The sequence below is a fragment of the Carettochelys insculpta genome, chromosome 5 (assembly GCF_033958435.1).
Source record: "Carettochelys insculpta isolate YL-2023 chromosome 5, ASM3395843v1, whole genome shotgun sequence".
Lineage (NCBI taxonomy): Eukaryota > Metazoa > Chordata > Testudines > Carettochelyidae > Carettochelys > Carettochelys insculpta.
In genome coordinates this window covers 71,863,780-71,878,170 of record NC_134141.1, presented here as the reverse complement: position 1 = coordinate 71,878,170, position 14,391 = coordinate 71,863,780, and the positions used below count along the sequence as shown (strand labels likewise).

Below are 14,391 nucleotides of genomic sequence, written 5' to 3'. Positions count from 1 at the left end.
TGTTCTCGTGAGTGACAGTGCTGCAGAGGCGCTCAGTGTTCGTGGGGTGAAGCCCCGCCGGGCCCAGATCTGCTCGGTAGCGTTACCCACTGAGTGTCGGAGAGGCGGAAGCTGTGGGCGCCCTTGCACCCCTGGCGGGCAGGGGGGTCTCCCTCTCCGGCTTCACAGTCTGGTTCAGGACCCCTCCGCCCCGTCTCCGTGCCCCTGCAGCCCCTTGAGTGCCCGAGGCCCCACGGGGCCGTGTCACCCTGACGTGCTCCAGTCCCCGCGCGCGCCGTTCGGGGCCCTCCTGCCCCTGGGAGGGAGGCGGCGGCGGCGGGAGGAGGAGCCGCGCAAGGCGGCGGCCGGGCCCGGCCCGGCGAGAGCAGAAAATGGTGGTTTGGGGCTGGTGGCGAGGCTGCTAGGAGGCGCCGCGCCAGCGCCCAGCGCGAGGGGGCGGGGAGATCCCCGGGCCGCAGCGCCCCAGCCGCCGGCCGGCCGGCTGCAGTGCCTCGTGCATGACCCGCCGCCACCGCAGGAGGGGGCGCCGCGCGGGGCCCGGCAGCATGCGGCAGCGCTGAGGAGGCGCAGCCCGGCTTTGTCTGTCGCCGCTTCCTCCGGGCCCGAGGGGCCCCCGCGGGAAAATGGAGCGTTTCCCCCACGGTGAGTGGCGCCGCGGGCACCGGCCGCGCCCCGCGCTGCCAGCGGCCCCCTCGCTGGAGCCTGCGGGCGGGCGGCAGCGGCGGTGCGGGAGGGAGCCCTTCGCTCGGGGCAGGCCCCAGAGGCCGCGCCCAAGGGCAGGGGCTCCCGGCGGGAGAGACGCAGGCGCAGCCAAGGAGGGAGCCAGCCTGGGGCTGCAGCCCTGAAGAAAGTTGGCCAAGGGCGGGGGTGGGGGAGTACTAGCTTTCATGGCTCCGAAGGAAGAGCTTCCCTGGCCCACCTGCCTGGCCCGCCAAGGCTGCAGGGAGGAAAGTTTGTGCCTGGCAGCGATTCGCCTTGAGAGCCGGTGGAAGGCAGCCTGGGCGCTGGTTTCGCCGTCTCGTGTCCTGAGACACAAGCTCAGGGACCCACAGTGAGCCTGGCTCCTTAAAAATGCTGCTCTCGGGTCCTGACCATTTGAAACCCTCCTATTTAGGAGCAGTTCTGCTGCAAATGTGGTTTTTTTCGCCTTAGGAGAGAGCACGAGAAGCAGAGTCTTTGCGGAGTTCTTGTGCTCTTGTTTATTTCCCAGGCAGCGTCATAATGGTCTTGGGAGCTAACCTAATCGGATCTGAATCTCCCTGACCTACACGGAAATAATGCTCTCGCTGAGATAGTCTAATGATGAGGACCATGTTAGTACTTGTATAGACGGAAGAGAATAGGTTACTGGGCAACTAAAGAACAAGAGCCTATGTTTATGTAAATATCTTTAGTGATTGAGTCAATGTCAACATGCCATCAGAAAAAAAAAAGGGGGGGGAGTGAGAAGCGGGAAAACAAGGGCCGTCAGTCATTCTGTTCACTTCCCCTATCAGTATGGGTTTTAAAACTGTTTTGATGCAACTTCATCAGCACTCAAAATAAAACTGCATTTCCTTTGTGCCTTTCAGATGTGACTCTGAAAGCATATTTAGTAACATTAGTTGAATCTCACCTCTGTAAGGTAGAAATATACAAGAGTCTGTGAAGTGAAATTGCTTAATCCATTTGAAACTGCAGGGATGTGAAGGTAAGGGCCTAAAATAGAATTTGGACAAGACAGCGGGTGTAATGTATTCCATATTAAAACACCATATAATTTTGCAGGGCACATGGTCAGGCTCTTGGTCTGCTATGTTACACAAGGAAAGAAATTAACAGTGAAGGCTGAACTGCACTGTGTTGTACTTCTCAGGTCGCTGGGAAACTTAAACCATAATGCCGTATCTGTTAAAACATCAGAGAAATGTCTTTGTAGTGAAATCTGGAGCTTTCTAGTCAACTTAATGAGGTCTTTTGTTATCCCAGTATTGCCCTAAGTTTTCTCCAAAGAGCCTCCTATTTGCATGTGCAGATAGGTGAGTGGTGACCATGGTACTCTGTAAATGTTTTGTGCTCTTGACTCTTGAGATGGTCCTTTAAAGTTGTTACGAAGCACTGTTGTATTTTATCAGTTCATAATTTCAAGCTTGTACAGTAGAGGAGTTTGTCCAGGATTCAGCAAGAATATAAACACAAAATAGGCAATAAGTTAATAGATACCAAGAACTTATTACAATCAAGAGTTTGTATTTTGTGCTCTTTATTCATCAGGGAAAGAGATTGCAGCTCTGTGAGTACTAACATAGTTTATGGGAAATATTTTTAATAGAGCAGTGGCTTATGATGTAGGAATACAGGCTCTCATGTTGAAAAATATGTGCTGCCATGTGAATAACCTTACCCCAAAAGCCTTTTGGATCTGGATTACTAGTACAAATCACTCTGTCATGCAGGAGAGTGGTGGCTTGAATTCAGCTCCTTGCTCACCAAAGCTACGTCTACACGTGAAGCCTACATCGAAGTAGCTTATTTCGATGTAGTGACATCGAAATAGGCTATTTCGATGAATAACGTCTACACGTCCTCCAGGGCTGGCAACGTCGACTTTCAACATCGACATTGCGCGGCACCAGATCGAAATAGGCGCTGCGAGGGAACGTCTACACGCCAAAGTAGCACACATCGAAATAAGGGTGCCAGGCACAGCTGCAGACAGGGTCACAGGGCGGACCCAACAGCAAGCCACTCCCTTAAAGGGCCCCTCCCAGACACAGTTGCACTAAACAACACAAGATCCACAGAGCCGACAACTGGTTGCAGACCCTGTGCATGCAGCATGGATCCCCAGCTGCAACAACAGCAGCCAGAAGCCCTGGGCTAAGGGCTGCTGCCCACGGTGACCATAGAGCTCCGCAGGGGCTGGAGAGAGAGCGTCTCTCAACCCCTCAGCTGATGGCCACCATGGCGGACCCCGCTATTTCGATGTTGCGGGACGTGGATCGTCTACACGTGCCCTACTTCGACGTTCAACTTCAAAGTAGGGCGCTATTCCCATCCCCTCATGGGGTTAGCGGCTTCGACGTCTCGCCGCCTAACGTCGATGTTAACATCGAAATAGCGCCCAACACGTGTAGCTGTGACGGGTGCTATTTCGAAGTTAGTGCCGCTACTTCGAAGTAGCGTGCACGTGTAGACACGGCTCAAGGCTTCAGCAGAAGGAGTGCTAGGCCAGAGAATGTTGCTTATAAGGGGTCTTTGCTGCTAATGGAGAAGTTGCATTGGAGAGGCTTGGAACAGAATCTACTCTTCCTTCTGGAAGCTAGAACACATACCTGGTGATGGGTGGTGACAAGAGTGTTCTGAGCTATCCTACAGATTAAAGAAAAGTTGTAATTTCTGCTCACGAAAGGAAGCTGCAGGGGATTTATTTCCATGATATTCAGAGTAGGCGACATTGAGCAACAACAAACACCACAATGCAAAGATCACACTCAATAGCTGTTTTTAAAACCTGAATAACTGGGAACATTCACACAGCTTACTTTAACAGAGTTTTTAGGTCTGGTAGTCTTTCCCTTGCATGATCAATGAAACACTTCAGTAAAAAGCCCTTTGGATCAATTTGCTTTTGTGCTTCACTTAGATGGAAGAAGAGAACTGACCAAGCTCTGAGGGCCATGGGCCCTAGTCTATACACTCACTTCATGCACAACTCTCACTGAAGTTTAGGGTAGTATGTAGCAGCTTAGTGTCAAGGATCATTTCCTTTTTCTTGATGGAAATTGGATGATGTAAGCCTGGTTTGCACTGGGCGCTTACATCAGTGTATTTACATCTCTCAGGGATGAAAAATCAGCACTCCTCAGAGACTCTGACGCTGACCTCACCCCAGTATAGGAAGTGCTAAGTTGAAGGCAGAATTTTCTTCCATTGACCCAGCTACTGCCTCTTGGGGAGGGTGATTACCAATGTTCTCTCTAATTTTTTCCATCTATGTGCAGAAGAAATTTTATGTGTACTGAGGCATATGAAGCTGTGCACACCCAGTAGATACACACGCCAGCTGTGGACACTGTTAATCAGCTGGGTGCCATTTGAATTTCTCCTAGGAACCCACTCAAGTATACAGCTTTCAGAGAGCTCTGGTGATTCCATACCCCAGCAGGAGGGGGCTCCCCTCTCTGTATCTGACTGAAATGCTGTCCCACAGCACAGCTGCAGTGCTGAGGCTGTGCCTCTAGCATTTTGAGTACAGATAAGCCCAAAGGTATGGTTCTTCTAGTCAATAGTTATTATGATCTCTAACAGCTATTAAAATAAGAGGAAGACACAGGTTCTTGCTTCTTATTATTCAAGTGCTTTTGTCTGTGTTTAGCTCTACTTGGCCAAGTAATCGCTTAAGTATGACAATTTCTATGTGTAGTCTTAAGCATGTGCACAATACATGCAGGGTTACAGCCTAAGTCTTCTCCTTGTTTACGGAAGGGTGGGGAAAATATAGACCCTGGTCCTCTCTGAAGCAGTGAAGACAGAGGAGGATTAGAGCCTAAAACAGCTGAGTTTATAAATCTCTCAGTAATGGTTCCTGATTGGTGTGTTGCATGCTTTTAATAGAAAGTAAATTAAACACACCAATCACTAGTAGACTTTTCTGTCCACCTGACTAATCACATGCTCAAATGCCCATACTGCAGCTGGTTTTGTCTTTTGTCATTTGGAGTATAATTGAAGAGATAATCCTAGAGTAGGGGCGGGGAAATTTTTTTGGGTTGGGTTTCTGACCTGCAGAAGTCTGTCATGAGAGCACGTACAAGTGAGAAGCAAACAAACAAAAACCCTCATGGATGTGGCCTCCCAACTGAGAAGCAGAAACATTCACCTCCCTACCCTGAAGCCCCATGCCAGAGGGACTGAGCCCAGTAGATTTTGGGGGGCCCCTGGGCTCTTGAATGGGGCCAAAAATGAGGGGTTTGGTGCATGGGAGTTGGGCGCAGGTGCGGGGTCTGGGCAGCAGGAGGTAGGATGCAGGAGCAGGATGGGGTGCAGGTGGGCATATAGGCACTGCAAGCTACTTGTCAGCGTTAAGGATGGCAGAAGATGGCGACATGGAATGTGTTCTAGGCTTCTTCATAACACAAAATGTCTTCCAAGATTTGTTTTTTTTACTTTGTTTGCTGTGTCTGAGATCATCATTTCAACACTTCCTGTGAAATGTAGAGAGTGTAAGGGTTTCCTTTATGAAAGGAGGAAAAACTAGCAGTGGGGGTATTTGCAAAATTTGCTTTTAAGCTTTGCTTCAAACAAATAAGATGTAGAAATAAGCATCTAGAGAAGGAATAGCTTGCTGGGATCTGGCAAAAATGTGAGCCCTTTTGATTTGCGGTGGGTTTTTTAATTAAATACTCAGAATTCAGATAAAATCTAATTGAACAATGTGAAATGGGTTGCAGAAAGTAGAAATCAGCCAGTTTAGCTACCAAAATTTGTGCAGGGGAATTTTTTTATTTGGCACTGGACTTGTTTCAGCCGTCTTATGACCTCTAAAAATTTCCTTCTGGGAACTGGTATTGTTAGGTGTACAGAGTGTATTTTGGGCTTCAGGTGCATGCTCTTGTACAAATCCAAACACGCTGCTGCAAGATGCTTACCCTTCTCTCTCAGCATTACGTGTTGACTCCTATGGATCAGAAGGTACCCTGCTTGTCAACACTGTATCACTGAATCCTATAAACCAGGTACAGTGAGATCTGTTAGATCAATTAGCCCATCATCCTGGCAGTGCAAGATTATTCTAAGTAGTAGGGGTCCCCCCCCCAATTGCTTTGTTCCACAGTGAGTAGTTAGAAGGTTTATCTAAAATTTTCCTTTTTTATTTTCATCCCATTGTTAGGTGTGCCATGGGTACTATATGTAGTGAAATGTTTTTCACCAAAACACTTAAAGGGACATAATAATTCACAAATATTTCTTAGCTTTGCATAATTTGTCTACTTCATTCTTTCTTCCAAAGTCAATATCCAGCACCTTGATTACTTTCTGGCATACTGAGCTCACTCTGCTTTTAAATGTCTCTTTAGCAGTAAGGGTGCCCAAACCGGAATTACAATTATTCATTTATGGTCTCACCAGAGCCTGATTATGGAGAAAGTATCCCCTCACTGCTCCATTGGTAAATACAGGTGTAAATTTTGCTACTTCTTCTGGGCCTTTACATTGCACAGTCATATGTAACAGGCTTTTATTAGTACTGTCTATAAACCAGGTGGTATAACTCCTGGTCTACGTCTATACTACATTCCCCTTCCCTTTCAAAGAGGGAGTGCAAATGATCGAGATCAGAAATGCAAGTGAGATTCGGCTTTACAGAATCAGAAGAAGGGTTGTTTTAAAAAGGGGGCTTGTTTTTGAAAGAACCCTACCTATGCAGCTGTTTTTGCTTCTGGAAAGGCTCTTCTGGAAGAAAGGTTACGTGAGAATATGCAAATGAGGCATGAGATGTAAATCTGAACCTCATCTGCATTTTCAATCTCACTCATTTGTATTCCCCTTTTGAAAGGGGAATGTAGTGTAGTCAGCCCTACTGTAAAACTGAAAGCAATTCTGATTATGGTGAAAGTAGCAAGGAATTAAGAGACATGAGGGGAAAGTGAGAAGAAAATATATTGCCTGTGACTGCCAAAGGGAGCCCTGGCAGGTGGAGAAAGTGTCAACAGCTGTGCTAACTTTCTTCTCCCTGATACTGTCTCCCATTGGTGGGCTGGTATGCCAGTACATGCACTTAACTCCAACCCTAGATGTCTGGGAATGTAATCCAGGTCTAAGAGATTAATAGCTTATTTTGATTTTAAAGCAGCGATTGTCATTGAGCTGCATGAGTGGTTTTCATCTCGGTGAACCCCAAGGTTGTCATAACCAAAGTGGTCTCGTAGGAAAAGGGTACCTTTGCTAACTGCAGTTGCATGTATATTCAGTACCTCATTAGCGTAATGGCAGCTGCAAGAACAAATGTCGAATTTCAGATTGACAGTGAAGAGGGGGGCAGCTTCGAAATAAGCACCCCTCTTCGACATTCCCTGTCTCCCGCAGAACTGGATCGGAGTAAGGGAATGTCAAAGTGGGGCACTTGTTTCAGAGCTGCCCCGATCTTCACTGTAGATCTGAAAATTGACATTTGGTTGTGTGGCTGCCATTATGCTAATGAGGCTCTGAATATGCATATCAGCACCTCATTAGCTTACTTCGAATTGCCTCATTACCATGGCCCCTCCTACAGGACCATGTTATTGTAGCAGCAGCCTAAGACTTTTCAGAGGCATACTCTTGTCCATCCCCGTCCTCCCTCCCCCTCCAGCAAAATAGCACCATTTTCCAGATTTTAGTAACCTCCTAATTGTGCATTTCCCAAGATTAGAGGGTGATGTAAAAGGCGTAACATGTCAGTGCAGTAATTTACTTCAAAGGCTTACTCCTTGGTTTTATCTTACACACCTCCCAAAGCATGTTTCTGGGTTCTTGATCTTTGGAATGAGCATACTAGTTTTAAGAGTTCAAACCTTTTAAAGTTCTTGTGAAGAGGTGATTTGGGCACTTACAAAATGCTTGTAAGTAACTTCCACCTGGTTGGAATTATTGCTTCATTCTTTCCATACACCTTTTTTTTCCCAGTTCCTTATGTATTTTTGATGCTGCATATGGAAGCTTGTCTTTCATATGTACTGCCAGCCACTGGACTTTCTGCAAACAGGAGTGGAAAAAAAAGTAGTAATTACTTTAAATTTTTTTTTTTTCCCCTTTTTGTGTTTCTGGTAACTGAAATGCTATGAGGTAGGTAGCTGTGTTGGCTGGAGTTATAATTAGGCAACTAAGTTGCAAGCAAGTACACTACTCTGTTCCTGTCAGTGTAAGTATTTGGGTGTGTATGAGGAAGGAGAACAGTTGCTGGGTTCTTTGAAGCAGTCTGTATCTTCTAGGTACCATTCCCTCTGGGAGAAAGCTCAAATCTTTCTGCAACCTGTGGAATGGAAGGTTGTGGAATAAAGACCAAGTAAATAAAAGATCATGAGAGAGACATATTTCAGCATAAACTACCTGTTGTGGTTGCAAGCTAGAGTGATTCAGAAAGTTTAGTTTGTTACTATATCTTTTTCTTGTAATGCCTCATGCCCTGACTTGCATCCTTTGATATTTTAATAATTGTCTGACAAGCTCTCAACCTGATTTGACAGTTTGTACTATTGCAACTCCAGTTTAAAATTTGTTAGTTACAAAATTGCATTTGTGGTGTTTAGATGCGACTGTCGGTAGGGTATCTTTAAATTTTATGGAACTGGTAGACCTATAAAATAAAATGTTGGAAACAAATGCTCTGATTCAGCAGTCAGTTAACTAATATGCAGTTTTGCTCACATTAAGCATGAGTGATCCCATTAAAGGTGATATGATTATTAAAGTTAAGAATATGCTTTCAACATATGCTTTTTTCTCTGATGGAGTAACTGCTTGTCAGCGTTCTGTATGTCTGCTAGATAGCAGGTGCTCTCACACTACTTTTAACATCTAGGTGTTGCTCCAGCATTGTTTGCATTGCATTGGCAGGGAGGCTCTTACTCTTTTACAGTGCTTGCTGGTAAGAAGTTGGGCCACCATGCGTAGCTGTAGGAAGCACCTTCTGCTGTTGGCTGGCAATGAAGAGATGTCCCTGACAAGAGTTAGAGGAATTCTTTCTAATCATTGTAAGGACTAGGATGGTGGATGTAATGCAAGTGTGAAGCATAAATTATTTTTATGTGAGGGCTTAACACCTGCAACTGTGGAATTAAAAATACATTTGAAACAATATACTGCTTTGAAAGATAGGGTTAATTTTGAAGGATGCTCTTAGAGGAAGCTACTTGGTGGGGGAAAAAGGAGCTTGTAGGAAGGAGAAATGGTGTGGGTATAGTAGATTGTTGATCTTCAGTTCAGTGATTGTGCCTTGTGGGCGTATGGTCACCATCAAACACAGAAGCTGATGAATGACTCAGTTTTGAAATAGGTCAGTTAATCAAGGAAAAAAAATGTTTGAGTTTGATAAAACAATTGTAATCAGAAGAATAACATGCAGACGTCCAATCTAATTCTCTTGTCTCACACTGTCTTGGGTCTGAATATTCTGGTCAGTGTAATATTTTAATTTTTTCAATGGCTGAATATGTTGCTGTGATGGAGTGGGGGGAGTGCATGTGTGAGTCAGGCTGGATGTCTGAGGCAAGCAGCAGCTCCCAGTGGCTAAGGATGACCCTGGGGCTACAACTGGCAGGTGACACCTCTGCCTGAACAAAGAGCAGGGAGGAGCTGAGCTGGGTTTTTGAATCGGGGGCGGCAGTTAGAGGCTAGGAAAAGGGAGAGCTGGAAGGCAGCCAGCCTGAGGAGGGGGAAGCTACACCCCAGAGGGGCACCCCTCGGGGTCTTCTCCCCAGGACAGGTTGGAAGGACTGTCTCTGGCTGCTATGCTGTTGCTTCTGTGAGAAACTGGACATCTGTTGCCTAATAAACCTGCTGTTGTACCTGCTGAGTGAGAGTCTCTCCTGCCAGCGGACGGGGTGCAGTGCAGGGGGACCCCTGAACCCCATCACACTGGTGTCAGGAGTGGGATGCACTGCACCCACGGATGAGCTCCCAGCAGTGGCTGACTGAGCACCAGAGAAGGAAGGAGTCTCACAAGAGCCAGAGGGGGAACAGAGCCATTCCTGCAGCTGCTGCTGGTGAGTGGATACCCCGGGAGATAGTGGGGAGATGGATTATACCCGACTCCTGAAGGCAGAGCTAGCGGGGCTGTGCAGAGAGAGGGGCCTGACCGTGGGGAAGGCGACCAAGGCCCAGCTGATTGCACAGCTGGAAGAGAATGACCGATCCGGGGGGGCAGAGCCTGTCCCGGCAGAAAGTGGCTGGTCAGCCTCGGGAAGCGTTTTGGATTCTCCGACAGGAGCAGGGGCTCGACGCCGTCAGACAGACGCGGTGCCCGCCAGGTCGCGTTCAGCTAGCGGTGGTCCATCGCGGGCAGAGTCCCCCGCCGCAGAGCTGCGATGGCTGGAACTCGAGGTGAAATTAAAGGAACTGGAGTGCCAGGAACGGGAAAGAGAGCGTGAGCATGAGCGCCAGGAACGGGAAAGAGAGCGTGAGCATGAGCGCCAGGAACGAGAAAGAGAGCGTGAGCATGAGTGCCAGCTACAAGAGAGACAGTGGGAGGAAAGAGAGCAAGAGCGTGAGGAGAGAGAGCGAGAGCGGGAGCATGAGTGAACCATGGCAGAGGCGAGACGCCAAGAGGCCCCAGCTGCGGTAAGCGGGGAGAGGGCCAGACGGCTCGGGATGGCCAGTCACTTGGAGACGCGTGTGCTGGCCCAGTGTCAGGACCCAGGGGACATGGACGAGTTCCTTACCGCCTTTGAGCGAGCCTGTGAGTTGCATGAGGTTCCCGCAGATGAGTGGCTCCGGCACCTCACCCCTTTGCTGGGCCAGAAGGCCGCAGCGGTGCTCAGCCAGCTGGTGGGGCTGCAGCCTGGGGACTATGAACGGTTCAAACAGGCCCTGCTGCATAAGTTCGGGCTGACTCCGGAGATGTACAAGAAGAAGTTCCAGGAGGCGCAGAAGAGGCCAGAGGAAACCCATGTAGATACAACCGCCCGCCTGAAGCAATACTACCAGAAGTGGGCGTTCGGAATGGGAGTCCAGTCCGTAGAGGACCTGATCGAGCTGGCGGTCGTGGAGCGATTCTACGAGATGTGCGCACCTGATCTGAGGGTGTGGCTCGTGGACCGGAAGCCAGGGGACTCACATGATGCAGGGAAACTGGCAGATGACTTCACAAACAGCCGGGCCAGGTTTGAAAGTGAGCCCCACAAAGAGAGGGAGTCTCGGAGAGAGAGGGAGTCCCGGAGGGAGAGGGAGTCCTGGAGAAACCAAGAATCTCAGAGAGACCGGTCCCTAACTGTACGACAGAGGGGACCACCTCTTGGGCAAGCCCAGGAAAGAGGGGCCAGCCACCCACCCCCCAGAGAGCCAAACAGAGCCCGGACAGAGCAGCCGGCCCGAGGGACACAACAAGACCCAGGCTGTAATCGCTGTGGGCGAAAGGGGCATAGAGCAGCCCAGTGCCCCAGGCTCCCAGACAGGTTGAGCAGGCCGGGGGGTCATGGAGTCAACTGGGTGGGGTCCCAGAAGCCAGAGGGGCTGGCGGCCAAGGCGGGTGGTGCTGACAATGGGCACTCAGATTGGGCTGAGTCCGCCCCACAGACCAGCTCCTCAGGGGGACCAAATGCTCAGAGGCCAGTTTACAGAGTGGGGGCGGCAATGCCTCTGTGGAGCAAGTGTCTCAAACACCTCGAGGTAGACGGGAAAAAGGTCACGGGGTTCTGGGACACAGGCGCTGACGTGACGCTGGCCCGACCCGGGGTGGTGGCACCAGGCTGCATGATACCCGATTCCCACCTGACGATAACAGGAATTGATGGGACCCCTTTCAAGGTGCCCATGGCGAGGGTGCACCTGAAATGGGGGAAGAAGGAAGGCCCCAAGGAAGTGGGCGTGCACAGCCATTTGCCGGCGGATGTACTGATGGGGGCTGACCTGGAGAACTGGCAAGGTGAACGCCCTCGTGCCCTGGTCCTGACCCGTAGCCAAAGAAAACGAGGGGTGCGCTCCCCAGATTCAGGGGTACAGGCCCAGCCAAAGTCACAGGAGCCACAGGGGCCAACCCTGAGAGAAAGGGGGCCCCCAAAAACCAGATCTCACAGGCCAGGGGTTCTGGAGCCAGGCAGGGATGGGGAAGTAGCATCCGCTCCTGCCCGAGCGGAAGAATTCCAGGCAGAGCAGCAGAGAGACCCCTCCTTGCAGAAGCTGAGGGAACTGGCCAGTCTCAGCCCAGCTCCACAGCTGGGGGAGGGCTGCAGGCAGAGATTCCTGTGGGGAAAAAGGATTCCTGTACCGGGAGTGGGCTCCCAGATGCAAAGCAGAGCCATGGAAGGTCCAGAGGCAACTGGTGGTCCCCCAAAAGTACCGGCGCAGGTTGCTGTACCTAGCCCATGATGTCCCGCTCGCAGGACACCAGGGGATCCACTGCACCAGGAGAAGGTTGTTACAGAACTTTTTCTGGCCAGGGATCTTTGCAGCTGTCCATCTGTATTGCCTGTCCTGCGATCCCTGCCAGAGGGTGGGGAAGAGCCGGGACAAGGGGAAAGCTGCCTTGAGGCCACTGCCCATCATAGAGGAGCCTTTCCAGAAAGTGGCTATAGACATAGTGGGCCCCTTCAGCAAGGCAACGCGTTCGGGGAAGAAATATATTTTGGTAGTGGTAGATTTTGCCACGTGATACCCAGAAGCAGTGGCCTTGACCTCTATCGACGCTGACACCGTGGCAGATGCACTGCTGTCCATTTTCAGCAGAGTGGGGTTCCCCAAGGAGGTCCTCACAGATCAGGGGTCCAACTTCATGTCGGCCCTACTGCAAAGCTTGTGGGACAAGTGTGGGGTCCGGCACACCTGGGCCACAGCCTACCACCCGCAGACCAATGGGCTGGTGGAGAGGTTCAGTGGGACTCTGAAGCAGATGCTGAGAACCTTCATGAATCAATACCCCCATGACTGGGACAAGTACTTACCCCACCTGCTGTTTGCATACAGGGAGGTGCCCCAGGAATCCACGGGGTTCTCCCCGTTTGAGCTGCTGTACGGAAGGAGGGTACGGGGACCCTTGGACTTGCTCAGAGAAGAGTGGGAGGGGCAGGGGGATGATCCCTTGGTGGATTTACTCACAAGGACTGGAGCCGGCTCCTTGCTGGAGTCTATTCCCCTCTCAGACCAGCTGACCCCTGCCCAGCAGATGGAGATCAAGGAGGTGCTGCATTCGCATCAACAGCTGTTCTCGGACAGACCCGGACGCACTGACCTGGCTGTCCACCGAATAGAGACAGGCACCCACGCCCCTATCAAGTGTGTGCCATTCAGAGTCACAGGGAGGACGGCTCAGGACATAGAGCGGGAGGTTGAAGACATGCTGGCTCTGGGGGTGATCCAACCCTCGTCCAGCCCCTGGGCCTCTCCCGTGGTGTTAGTCCCTAAAAAAGATGGGTCTGTTCGGTTTTGTGTGGACTATCGCAAGCTTAACGCCATCACTGTCTCGGACGCCTACCCCATGCCCAGGCCTGATGACCTTTTAGACAAGCTGGGGGGAGCCCGTTACCTCACCACCATAGACCTCACCAAGGGGTACTGGCAAGTGCCATTAGACCAAGATGCCCGGCTGAAGTCGGCTTTCATCACCCCTGTGGGGCTCTACGAGTTCCTGGTCCTGCCCTTTGGCCTCAAGGGGGCACCCGCTACCTTCCAGCGTCTGGTGGACCAGCTACTGAAAGGGATGGAGAGCTTTGCCCTGGCTTACATGGACGACATTTGCATCTTCAGCCAGACGTGGGAGGACCATGTGTCCCAACTCAAGCAGGTGCTGGACCGACTCCAGAAGGCCGGGCTGACTATCAAGGCAGGGAAGTGCAAGGTGGGAATGGCTGAGGTGACCTACCTGGGCCACAAGGTGGGCAGCGGCTGCTTAAAGCCAGAGCCAGCTAAAGTGGAGGCTGTCAGAGATTGGCCAACACCCCAGACTAAGAAACAGGTCCAGGCCTTCATTGGGATGGCAGGGTACTACCGGAGGTTTGTGCCCCACTTTAGCTCCATCGCAGCCCCCCTCACGGAGCTGTGTAAAAAGGGAAAGCCTGACAAGGTGGTCTGGACCGAGCAGTGCCAAGAGGCCCTCTGCGCGCTGAAGGAGGCTCTGGTCAGGGCCCCAGTGCTGGCAAATCCAGACTTCAACAAGCCCTTCCTGGTGTTCACCGATGCCTCAGACGTGGGGCTGGGGGCGGTGCTAATTCAGGTGAATGACAAAGGGGAGAAACACCCCATCGTGTACCTGAGTAAGAAGCTGCTGCCCCGGGAGCAGAACTACGCGGCCATAGAGAAGGAATGTCTGGCCATGGTGTGGGCGCTGGGGAAGCTGCAGCCGTACCTGTTTGGATGGCGTTCCACCGTGTACACCGATCACTCACCCCTGACCTGGCTGCATCACATGAAAGGGGCCAACGCCAAGCTCCTGCGGTGGAGTCTGCTCCTGCAAGACTACGACATGGAGGTGGTCCACGTCAAGGGGAGCAACAACACCATAGCCGATGCCCTGTCACGCAGGGAGGGCCCCGAACTTCCCCAGGTCACTGGCTAAGTGACCCCGCTCAGTTCGGTCTGGAAGGGGGGAGAGATGTGATGGAGTGGGGGGAGTGCATGTGTGAGTCAGGCTGGATGTCTGAGGCAAGCAGCAGCTCCCAGTGGCTAAGGATGACCCTGGGGCTACAACTGGCAGGTGACACCTCTGCCTGAACAAAGAGC

At 50.9% G+C, this 14,391-nt stretch overlaps 1 protein-coding gene across 1 annotated transcript in view; it reads left to right on the top strand.

Annotated features, from left to right (window-relative positions):
* Positions 1-464: 464 nt before the first annotated feature.
* LNPEP (leucyl and cystinyl aminopeptidase) overlaps positions 465-14,391 on the top strand; it is an 88,433-nt gene continuing 74,506 nt past the window's right edge. Inside the window, exon 1 of the mRNA XM_074995292.1 lies at positions 465-642. Within this exon, the coding sequence (XP_074851393.1) occupies positions 624-642 (19 nt within the window). The 5' untranslated portion in view covers positions 465-623. The remainder of the gene's footprint in view (positions 643-14,391) is intronic.